Below are 12711 nucleotides of genomic sequence, written 5' to 3'. Positions count from 1 at the left end.
GCAGACTGCTGTGTGCACTGAGGATGGAGAAGATGGAGTGCCATTGGTGAAATGCTCCATCACTGCATCTCCTCTTGATTTCTCATCAGGACCAGATGCTGCTGTGGTCTCTTCATCCTCAGTGAGCCCAGAGCCAGTGAGAACATCTAGAGAAAGACCAAAAAACACTGAGGATGTGATTTTGGTCAAGTTTGTTCTGCTGGGTTCTGTTCATACAACATCAGTCAATAAAACCTGAGTTTCAGAAGCTCCTAAAGCATCATCAAATAATGGCATGAAGAATCTGAAAGTCAGGCTCCATTGACTGATACTGTATGAAAACAAACCATCAGGAGAAACTTTGGACAAATGATTGAACAGAATGGAGGCAAGTCATTATTGACTGAATTTATATGTTTAGATGACCTGATCCTTTAAACCCCAAAACAGAAACTGTATTAAATGTGTGCATGCATTAATATTATAGTAGAACATTGAAGAAAAAAATCTTTAAGGAATAAGCAGCTTTATTGAGCATTTGTGCCCAAAACACAAAAAAAAGCATTCACAAAGTTCACATTTACATGTATTAATTGGCCAGACACTTTTATCTGAAGTGACTAACAGCGCTCTTATTACAGGACCTCAGACGACTGCAGAGATTGATCCAGAAACCTTCTGCTGACCAGTCCAGTTCACTACACCACAGAAATAATGAAGCTATAGCAAATTAACATGCAATTGTAAAAATATAAAATTAAATTCATCAAAAAATAGAACGCTGACAACATGATATAAAGTGTTTTTTTTTTGTTTTTGTTTTTTTTTTACTCTGTGTAAGTGTTTTCCAGGTAGTGGTGCTCATGGTGAGCAGACACAGATGTTTGGAGCAGACACAGCAGCACATGTTCTCCTGCTATTGTTCAGGGTTGTGTGGTTCAGGGTCTTCATCATGGTCCTCCTCATTCTCTCTGTGCACTCAGAAAAGGACTCGATGTCCCTCTCTCATCATGATCAGATTCAGTCTGACTGTAGCAGAGATGGACGTGATGGACGGATGTGGGTTCACCATCTGTAAACATTCAATGTCTGAATAAAGTTTTGTTTCATGTGTTGTTGACTTGTATTTTATTTATTGTGACAGTTACTTTTATATATTATTTTACTTGTTTATTCATGTCTCTTGTTGTTGTCAGTAAATAAAATATAGCCTAATTGTTTCATTAACACATTAATTCATTCATTACTTGATTGAATATTTAGATGTATTCATCTTGGCTGCATTTGTCTAGTGTGAAGTCATAGATATGAAAAAAAAAAAAAAAAGATTTATAATTTGTTTTACAAAAACATATATAATTATTAGTCACCATTTATCCATTTATCATTGTTATTGTTGGAATTATTATTGTTGATAAGTGTTGGGGTGGGCTAGATATGCTTCCTGTGATAATCTTAGTTTTTAAGTAGTAATACTTACATTTTTCAAGTGTAAAATCAACTCTCTTCTCCAAAGGCGAGATCTTCAAGCAGCTGATCAACGTCTTATTTGTGCAGATATTACAAATACTGCAAACGCAGAGGAAAACTGTACCAGGTAGAGTTGTGGAGTTATTGATGCTATGAAGGGTTTAATCTTTAAGGATTAAACTGTGGGTCATTTCAACAGAGTTAAAACATAAAAACAACACAAATATATTGGTTAAACAACAATAACAATAAAAGGGTATCTGTGTATTCAACAAGACCACAAAAGGAGCAAATTGCATCAACATCAAAATATTTAGATAGTAAATATTAAACCTGTCGCAGTCAGTCATATATTTGAAGTTGTTGCGCTTGTTATAACGTCATATGTCACATGATAACGTAAACATGGCGGACCACATTCATACTCAGATTTGGCTGTAGAGTACGTACTCCTTTAGCGCTCGTTAATTAAGTACTTATTGAAATTAAGTACCTACTCGTTAAGTATGCGATTTCAGACGCAGTCATACTCAGGTGTGACTTATAGTCCGAAAAATACGGTAATTAGTTTGTACCTGACAAAGTCTATTAGAACTTGGCATAACTATAAAAGTAAAATATAGAATAAAAATATAGTATAAAAAATGCTCAAGATTTAATTATTTGACCTGACTTTCCCAGGTCTAGAAATCACACATTTGTCACGGTGCAGGGTGCCGTCTCAGCTTCTCCAGCGGTCTGTGTTGCCCTGTCTGTTCAGAAAGCAGAAAACACAGTGGACCAACACCAGCAGATGACATGGCACCGCAAACCATCACTGACTGTGGAAACTTAACACTGGACCTCAAGCAACGTGGATTGTGTGCCTTTCCGCTCTCTTCCTCCAGACTCTGGGACCCTGATATCCAAAGTAAATGCTAAATTTACTTTCATCAGAGAACAGCTTTGGAGCACTCAGCAGCAGTCCAATCCTTTTTTAAGCGAGACGCTTCTGATGCTGTCTGTTGTTCAAGAATGGCTTGACACAAGGAATGTGACAGCTGAAACCCATGTCTTGCATAAGTCTGTGCATAGTGGTTTTTGTGGCACTGACTCCAGCTGCAGTCCACTCTTTGTGAATCTTCCCCACATTTTTGAATGGATTTTGTTTCACAATGCTCTCCAGGGTGCAGTTATCTCTATTGCTTGTACACTTTTTTCTACCACATCTTTTCCTTCCCTTCGCCTCTCTATTAATGTGCTTGGACAAAGAGCTCTGTGAACAGCCAGCCTCTTTTGCAATGACCTTTTGCGTCTTGCCCTCCTTGTGCAAGGACACAATGTGGTCGTCTTTTGGACAACTGTCAAATCAGCAGTCTTCCCTATGATTATATAGCCTACAGAACTAGACAGAGAGACCATTTAAAGGCTTTACAGGGGTTTTGAGTTAATTAGCTGATTAGAGTGTGGTACCATATTGGACAATTTCACAATATTCTAATTTTCTGAGATACTGAATTTAGGAATTTCCTTAGTTGTCAGTTATAAATATCAAAATTAAAAGAAATAAAAATGTGAAATATATCAGTCTTTGTGGAATGAATGAATGAATGAATATAATATACAAGTTTCACTTTTTGAATGGAATTGGTGAAATCAACATTTTGATGATATTCTAATTATATAACCAGCACTTGTAATTAGGACTACTTCATATTCAAATGGCACCCCCCAACACGGTTCTTCAAAGAAAAGAGAACAAAACAAAACAGCTGTTGTTTGAGAATCTGTTAAAGAACTACTGATATAAAGTATATTTTATACAGCACATATTAAAACACTTTACCTCAATATTTTCTCTCAAGAATAAAGACATTTGGCAAAAATAATGCGAATGCCTTATGAAAAATCAGGGGACTGTTGGAACACTGATCCTGCTGTGTTTATTTAGTTTATCTAGTTTTTGGACGCTAAGATGTCAGACACAAATTGCTATGATGAAACCAGCTGCTGGACAAACAAAATACAACGAAACAACATGGAAAATAAAAACAAGAGCATAGGGATCAACACTAGAGAGGGCTAACAAGAGCACTCAACATAGAAGGCTTAATGTAGGTGGAAGTGATTAGAAGGCCAGGGGAGTAAGAGTGAAAACTGATGAGGCACAACACTATTTAGTAAAAATATAATTACTCTGTGGGTTTCTGTATAGAAGTTTACAATTCCCAAATGTCAAACCCCTGAAGATTTGTCATAATTTGCATCCATATGTATGAATTCTTTACTAAATCCAAAGCCCAATTATAACTTTATAGCTGTGAGAGTACATTCTCATGACCTTGTGCAGGAAATAAAAAAAAAAAAAAAAAAACTAAAACAAATAGAGGCCATAAACCATCATTCTCCCTTGTTAATTGGAAGTGCCCTATAAGAAATGCTTTATTTACTGAACATTATTTACAAAGATATTTAGCAAGAAAAACACACATTATTTATTTTATATTATTATTTATTTTAACCTGATTTAGCATGTCACCAAATGGCTTTAGTTATGTCTGTTATCCTTTCAGTAGATCCTTTTGTGCATCCCTGCTTTGAGACTCAATTTTAAATTTTGCTTTTGTAAATGCTGTTGATTGAAGAAAATAATAAACATACCTTTATATTTGTATTTATATCAAGATAAAGAGATCAAGATCAAAGTAACTTTAACAAAAGAAAAATATGACAAAAAAGAAAAAGGTTTTAAATGATATAGATCACACATTATAAGATTCATGTGTAGATTCTGAATGCATGGCAAATAATCCACTGCAAATATATGACATCACTCTCAAGTTTTTTTCATAGCTTGCTTATTATTGGTGATGCTCTTATACCCTACAAAGTCTATAAAATATGTCATACGGATTGTAACATATACACATATAGAAAGTACTCGATTAAAATTCTAATGTCTGGCTAGACATGTTTCAGTTTTACTATGAACAAAACATTTGCATTTGTTTGTTGTATAATTTAATTATTTTCAGCCCAAACAGACATCCTTTACATAGGCCTTTTTACAAAAGCAAACATCCACAATGCCACTAAACTGTAGGCATCATTCATTCTCAATGAATTCTCACTTTTATTTCTGTTTACAGTAAAACAATTTGTAATTTTATAATCTATTTATGTTTCAGTTTTATACAACATTCACAAATGTCAGCTGTTTAAGACTTTCAGTTTTGCTTTCAAAATGAGACTGGCTAGCCATTACAAAGCCATGGCATGAAAACATACAGTAACAGATTGACCCCATAAGGGTGTGTGGTGCCTTCTCAGCTTCCCCTCCTGTCTGTGTTGATCTGTCATGTTTGGTTAAAGATGTTCTGGGCAAACATCGCTGATCTCGCGGCGGGGGTGTGCAGATCACAATCTGATTCTCCCCCACAGCTGTGGTATCCCTGCTCACCTGAGAAGCATTTAACTATTGTTTGTTCATTTGAGTTTTGTTGGCGAGACTAAAGATTCTCCTTTTCCACTACTCTGCATCTTAGTCTTCTATCTATCCTAGACCCTGACAGACCTTTACAGTGCTGCTGAACCATCCACTGACTGAACAATCATTTTTTTTTAGGCTGTTAGTTTCAGTCATGAAAAAAGCTAATGATCTTGTATAGCTATAAGATAATCTAAGAAAATGCATGTCCTTGTTTGTATGACATCCAATTATATTGACTCTAGTATGACAAAATTCATAAGCATTGTCCTAACATCAATAAAGTTTAGTTTCTATCCACCACAGTGCACTGCAGACACACAAAAAAGAAGTTAAGCCTGTGTTACAGGCCAAAATAGGCAACACGGTTATGAAATAATGTGCAATACAGTTAATCTGCGTCACAGGTTACAATCATCAGTCATTTTTAAAACCAGAAAATCTTGATCTGTGTGCTAAGGATATTTTGGGCACAATGCACTTTTAGTACACAATGCTATGAAGAAATCAGTCAAAAGGTAAAATAAGTAATGTCTTCTGAGATAAGATGGAGTTTGTAGTTTACATCAATTGGTGAAGCAAGGAGAAAATGATAATATAGCAACTGTTATACAAGTTAAAGCTAGTCCTGTTATAGCTATGCAAAGATTTTATTTCAACAGTATAAACATTTTCTTTTTTTATGTGTATTGAACCTCAGAACGATCTCAAATAAAAAGAGCCGCTAAAGTCTTTTTTTTTACAATTAAATTAGGCCTATTAAAATCTTAATTCAAGTAATGAAGGACTTTGAAAGTCTGACAGTAATCAGTTTTGAGTAATACTGTAAGGTTAACCCAACCTGGTTTAAATATTTCAAAATGATTAACAGATGAAAACATTTGTTAGAAATTTAGAAATGTAGGCTAATCAAAAAGTAATCAAATGTAATCAGCTGCATTACTTTAATAAAATAATTGAAATAGCTACACTATTCATTACGTTTTAAATAGGGCAACTTGCAATTTGAAACCTATTACACTTCCATAGTAACCTTCCCAACACTGCCTATACTAGGGAGTCGGGATTCGGCACAACACCTGTATTAGTGGCAGGTTTCCAGACGGCCTCTGTTTGCACACTTCAGGTGTAAGCAGCGGATCCTCAAGTACCGCATATGCATTGAGCTTTGTTTCTAAAATTTTTGCTCATTTGTGCATTTTCCACCATCATTTAACATCTTTTTAACGAAGCTATCAATTAAAAATCAGTCACGGTTAGTACATTTTGAAAGGGTAACAACCCGGTGACACTTTTCCCCTGAGAGTGTGTAAACCTTCTGTTCTACCATTAAAATTATATTCGACTTGTATAAATGCAGTAATGCCTTAGCTTTTAGCTTAACAATCAATTTGAAATGATTTTGAATAGATGCTGCTTTTTCCCTACAAGTTCCCACTCTTCCAGCCAGATTACACTGAAAAAAATGATTCATTGAATTTACAAAATATATATTTTTTTATGGTAAGTGGTTGGAATCAATTTATTTTAGCTACATTGAAATAAACACATTTTGCTGAAAGTTAATTAACTAAATTAGTTTATTTAAATATATGTTGTAGATGTTGAAGCGCCTTGTAGGTATTATATGAGTGAATCTGTTAAAATAGCCTATTGAAGAGACCATGAGCTACTCCCACAACTATGCAGTGATAAGTACTTATTACAACAAAGAGAAATATGACAAATTTAAAATGCCTAAACAATTCTAACAGATAACAAAGGCAACTAAATAAAGGCAACATTTTGTAATTTATTTGTAGATGTTAGCCAGTTAACTAGCTAGCTAGTCTAATTACCATACCTATTCCTTTCATTTCAATTTTGTGCATATAGTGGAAAATTAGGCTACTTAAACTTAAAGCAGCCTATTTCATTTTATGAACGCTAGATTATAGTCCTACAGGCCCAGAGTGCACCCGGCATGCCCATTTTCAGCCCTGGAGTTCCATGCCTCAGACTGGCGCACCTTTTTTTTTTGTACTGGCCTTTTCAGTACCACCTTTGTGTTTTCTATTGTCCATTTTCTTTGATCTGTTACTTTTTCCATATCTCCAACAAGAGATATTTTGATGTTGTTGTTGTTGTTGTTATTTAATTTTTTTTGCTGTCAGAGGAGTCAAAATATATCAGTCGTCAATAGGGTGCCAATTAACTCCAGAAATGGAAAATAAGGGACAATTGTGATTCTTTATTCTTTAAGAAAAAAGTGTTTATTCTTGTATTCTTAAAAAATATAAGGAACAGACTAAAGGAAGCTCCAAATATTTGTACTGCTTCCTAATAAAGGCTGTCTTCATGCAGGTAAAAAGTTCTCAGACATAATCACAATTGTCTTGCTTAACCTATGTATGTACAGCTATTCTAAAAATAACTTTAATGTCATACAAAAAAAAAAAAAAAAAAAAAAAAAAGGTCATCGATCATGTACTTTAAGAGCACATGAATGGCAAAACTATTTTAAACTGCGTTCGCCATGCATAGTTAATACATTATGACGCAGAAAGTGTTTAAATTAGTATAATATTACATGATGTCAAATCTTATGAGTTTTCGTTTATGTCTCTTTTATTTTATTCTAACATCATATTAATCAGTTCGATGATCGATCAGTACTAAAATTATGATAACTGTCAGAAAGTATTTGCTTATGGCTTTAGGAGCCCCCTATTCATTTTGCGCCCTATAGGCAATTGCCTATGTCGCCTTTGCCACGAGCCGGCCCTGTTTAGTTTTATAGAGGCTATATGTTGTGTTGTTGAGGAAACAGCGCCAGTATTTAATTAACAACAGGCCAGCACCAATGGGTGTGGCTAAAAAAAAAAAAAAAAAAAAAATCTCCCTTCATAATGAAAGTGAAACTAGCCTGTCCTTCATAATTCGTTTGGTTGTGTTCTCGTCGCATTGTCCATTTGAAGAACTTTGACCAAGTAAGTTTTCTCTGCTATTTAGGTCTGAATCCGAGTGTGTCATAATTTAATATTTGTTAGCGTGAACTATCTACCAGCAACGGTTTGTTTTAACTAGAATATATAAACATACCGCTTAGAATAAAAGACAATGGCTTTAAGATTTTGGCATATTAATGGGATGTGTAACATTATCTCTCTCTTATGCTTATTTGTCGTGAGCAGTGAAACATATTTGGTATAGGCTAGATTCTATTAATGCGTTTCATACACGGAACTATTCACGCATTAAACCTTTCTGGGCGCATGCGTTGTCATGAGAACAGTACTTCTAACGCTAAAATATATCAAGTTGGGTTAACATGGCCTCTGGGGGGATTTATTTTTTTAATTTACTGGTATAAAATTAATACTTTGTTAAACACCAAATTTAAGAAATTATAAAATGGAACAAAATGTTAATAGTTATATTATATTATTTATATTATAGTTTATGGGGAATGACCAATTATTTTGATGGGTTGTCTGAATTAATGGCGATATAGTTGTAAATTCACAAAGAAACCTGTATACATACTTGATGATTTAGCAAAAACTATTGCAATGTCACATTTTCTTTTCTTCCTGAAAATACTAGGCTATCAGCATTAAGAATATAGCTTTCTGTTTATCTTTAAACTCTTTCAGATGTAATCGATTACTTATGCTTGTCAGTGACCATGGTTACTTGCACATAGTTTTTTGATTAAGAACCATATTCTGGATTTATCTTTTTTATTTTTTTATTTTTATGAAATATCATTGTACACATTGCTTCTTGAAACCCAGTCCAAACGTTTACAATACAGTAGGAATGTACAGATATTGGGTTCGATCTCAACAAGTATGCACCATCATTTTATTTTCCTTTTTTTCTTTTTTCTTTTTTTTTTTGTAATTAGCAAGTCTCTTTTTGACTTCTTCTTTCAGAGTAAACATGTCTTCAGTGAAGATTGTGTGTGTGGTTTCTCTCTTCATACTTGCTGTGAGGTCCGGCAAAGGTAGGCTACATGGTTTACTACATAGATTAATTGCATTTGCTGTTTTTCAGTGTTAAAATTAATTTTAGGGTTTAAGGAAACTACCCACATTACTAGAGATTATCACTGTTTGAGGTGCTTAAAGCAGTTTATGTTCCAGGGTCAGTACAATAAGTTCATTATTTTCTGTGGTTAATCAACAGCATGCCACATTCTGTCAGCAGAAATGTACTTGTATAAAGCCATGACCATTCCTTTAATTATAGATATGTTAACCACAGGAAATTTGTTCTGCTTCCTCTGAAGTACCACAATCCAAATTTTATGTTTGTAATCCTATGTTCTTTAGATTTGTGGAAACTGGAATGCCCGCCTACAGTTGGAATTTTTGCTGAGACCACAGTTATCAGATGCTATTTCAAAGACATAAAAGATATTGAGATAGTTGCAGTTTATTTAACAAAAGTTGGAGAGGATGAGCCATTATTTAGCCAAGAAGAATCAAAAAGATCAGGAGATCAACGCTTTAGTCTTGAAAACTCAGCAAAGGGTCCATCTCTGAAAATCTCTAAAACAATGTTTTCTGATGAGGGTGAATATCTCTACCATGTTATAACAGACAGTGGTTTTAAAAAAATTAAACTTTCCATCAGTGTCACAGGTGAGTTTTTTAATTTTAATTTCTTTAGTCATTATGATTAAAAATACATACAAGCACACTGCCCCGCTTTCAAGAGTCTTGGTACTTATTGTTTTGCTCTTTCTCAATAAAGCGAAGTACAAGGATCCTGTCACAAGCACATGGCCTGAAAAGGTAATGGATAGAGGACCTGTCAGCCTTTACTGCAATGCTACCGACGGCTTCCCAGCAGGCACTATTAATTGGTTTGACCAATCTGGAAACAATTGGACCTCGAATTCAGTGCTGACAAAAGACCCCAAGGACAACGGCAGTGCAAAATCTGTGGCTTTGTCTAGCAAACTGACTTTCAAGTCTATCTTCTTGGAATGGGGACCATTTAGATGCATCGTCTATAATAGTAAATATGTAAAAGTCGGAGAAAACTATCTGAATATCACACCTGTTATAAGTAAGCTTAATTTTCTTATCTCTATGAGTACTTATTTTACATAGCAAGCAAGTTGTGCAACAGAGATGGTCTGCTGAAAAAAATCTGCTATTATGTCTAGAGTTGACAGTAGAACACAATTTAAAGAGTGTTCATATAATCATATTTCATTGTGTGAAAATATGCATTCTCAAAATGAAAGTTTTGAGACAAAGAACAATTGAGATTTGAATAATAGTATATTGTTTTGCTGGTATCCTTAGTCTATTTTTGTCTTAGCGATACAATTTACAGGAGTGCAATAATGTACTGCCACTGCCACATGATAGTCTACTAGAGATATTTTAGTGGGTCAGCAGATTTCTAAAAAGGCTTATTGTATTGAATATAATCTTTTAGTTCATTATATATTTTTAGAACACTGTCATGGAGAATCTGTGCTCATGTGAATTGAATGCATTTTGTTTCTCCAGATGAAAAAAACATGGTTTCTTCAGCATCTAATACAAAAAGCATTGTCGCTGTTGCGATAGTCATTGGATCGCTTATTGTTGGCCTGCTGTTTGCTCTGTTGTTTTTCAGAAAAAGAAATCATACTCGTGAGTATGCCTTTAATACTCATTCTAAGGGTAACAAATTAACTTCTGTTTGCTCTTATTTTATGTTAACATATACATTTGAGTAATTTCTTCAGATGGGATTTCTTTGAAACACAGGCTTTTCACTCATTTGTGTTCAAAGGGGAAATGTGGCAATGTTTAAAGTTAGAAAGAATGTGCCTCAGCAGATCTTGTATCAGGAAGTTCATGTATTACTGAAAAACAGATAGCATAGACTTAGTTCCTTATCATGATTGTTAAATGTACTTAGACATAACATGACTGTCCAGACTTGCTTCTTTTTCTATAACTGAAACTGCAGTGAGCTTGCTTTTGTGAAGTGGTGCTTTCACTTCTCTTTAGTTCTTAAAGACTATTTAACAGTATAGGTTTTAGTCAGCAGTAATATCAGGTAACTTTGCACTGAATTTATTTACAGATAGACGACCTTCTGCCAATCCTATTCTAAGTATGTTACATTTGTGTAATTGTTTCTTAACCCTGGGTTTGGTTAAACATCTTCTATATAAGACCTCTTTGTTTCTGTTTCAACTAGGCCTTTTAGCTGCACATTGGAATAGTTCCTCCATACTGATCATCTGTTTCACTTTCCCACTTTTCTTTTCTTTTTTTTAATCTTGAGTTAAAAATCTATGTAGATATATCTGAAAGCAGATTTGGTGGAAAAGTACAGAAAGTGGTTAATTCTAATACACAGCACTCTCACTCTCTGTCGGCTGCTCCCATGAGGGAATATCTGCATGGTTTGTTTGGCACAGGTTTTAATTCTTCTTTCTGGTGCAACCCTCTCATTTTTGGTGGTTAGTGGGATAAGCTTCTGCAGTCCCAGTGACTGCAAACAGATACTACTGTTTATACTGCACTAATATATTTATAAGTTCCTATTAGTGAGTAATGCATGAAATGTTATTTTTAAATAGGTTATGAACAAGGAAACGGTGATGATCCGGAAAAATAGTAACATCAGGTAGGATATCATTTTTGCATTTTGGCAAAGATCAAAACAATACTACACATGTTTTTTCACTTAATGGTTAACAGTTTTTTATTTGTTTTAGCCTGTAAGTTTAGTTACATGATTGAAATTTGTACTTTATATATGTGTTTTTTATTGTTTTTTTTTTTATTTTTTTATTAGTCCTGGGAATTGAAGCTTCTAATATCAGGAGATGAAATTGAAACTATAAAGCCTGATTTTCATACTGAGGTCAGCGCAGCCGCCATTTGACCGAAACCAAAGTGAAGGCGTAAGGAAAATGGCAGCTGTTTGTTATATGTGGGCAAGTAATGACTGTAAGATTACATACAAGACTTAACAATCTGTAAACTTCTCTTTACATTTAAGATTAATTGTGGCTTTAGAGATCATATACACTAATACTTGTCAAATTAATGACAACATCAATATAAACAAGAGTTTTAAAAAGGGTTTTGGAGGTTTTCTGAACATTTGAGGAATTTTGCAAATGCTTTCTTAAGCCTGGTAAGAAATCATTATTCATGATTATTTTACAAATTTCATAAAATGACAGTTGTAGTTTTAAGAAATAGTTTACAATATCGAAATCTAAATATAGTTTTGTAAAAAGTGTTTTATATATTTCTAGGTTTTTTTTCCATCACTACTGACACTTTTGGGTTTTACTGTCACAATTCACTGAGGGTTTTGTGGTGATATTGTCCTGTAATGCATCTTAGTAACAATATTCAGGCTTATTAGGTAAGTGTTTTACAAATTAAATTAAATTAAAAACATTTATTCTAAGTTTTATGAATCAAACATTAATGTAAAAAATGTTATACACTTTTTTTTTTTGTAATCGTGTTTATACTGCTACCATTGTATCACTGGTCACTTACACTTCACCTCAATGATAGTAACTTTCAAATAAGTCTGACATTTAGCTTTCATTTTCAGATTCTGATCATTTAAAAGTGAAGTGAATGATGCTTGACTTGTAATGTGGTGATTTTTCAGTGAGTACAGCAACTGTAGAGAGATGTTTAATCTTTAACCACTATGTATACAAATGTAATGTACAAATGTATTTTTAACCATTCTGCAATAAAGGAAAAAAATACATTTAATCTTCTTGCTATCTTTAAATTGTCACTTTACAGCTGATGGGTATCTGGTAT

At 33.9% G+C, this 12711-nt stretch overlaps 1 protein-coding gene across 2 annotated transcripts; it reads left to right on the top strand.

Moving 5' to 3' along the window:
* Nucleotides 1-7790: 7790 nt before the first annotated feature.
* On the top strand, nt 7791-12660 carry LOC128015501 (uncharacterized). Of its 2 annotated transcripts, XM_052599366.1 has the most exons (8): nt 7791-7884; nt 8833-8903; nt 9232-9543; nt 9656-9973; nt 10426-10551; nt 10991-11020; nt 11493-11539; nt 11711-12660. In XM_052599366.1, exons 2-7 carry the CDS (start codon nt 8840-8842, stop codon nt 11528-11530), a joined length of 888 nt encoding a protein of 295 aa, XP_052455326.1. In that variant the 5' UTR covers nt 7791-7884; nt 8833-8839; the 3' UTR covers nt 11531-11539; nt 11711-12660. The 2 variants fall into 2 exon arrangements, with proteins under 2 accessions (XP_052455326.1, XP_052455327.1); XM_052599367.1 differs by lacking the exon at nt 10991-11020.
* The last annotated feature ends 51 nt before the right edge of the window (nt 12661-12711 follow it).

This window comes from Carassius gibelio, chromosome A6 (genome assembly GCF_023724105.1).
Source record: "Carassius gibelio isolate Cgi1373 ecotype wild population from Czech Republic chromosome A6, carGib1.2-hapl.c, whole genome shotgun sequence".
Lineage (NCBI taxonomy): Eukaryota > Metazoa > Chordata > Actinopteri > Cypriniformes > Cyprinidae > Carassius > Carassius gibelio.
The sequence above is the reverse complement of the archived record's forward strand: the minus strand, read 5'-3'. Positions and strand labels throughout refer to the sequence as shown.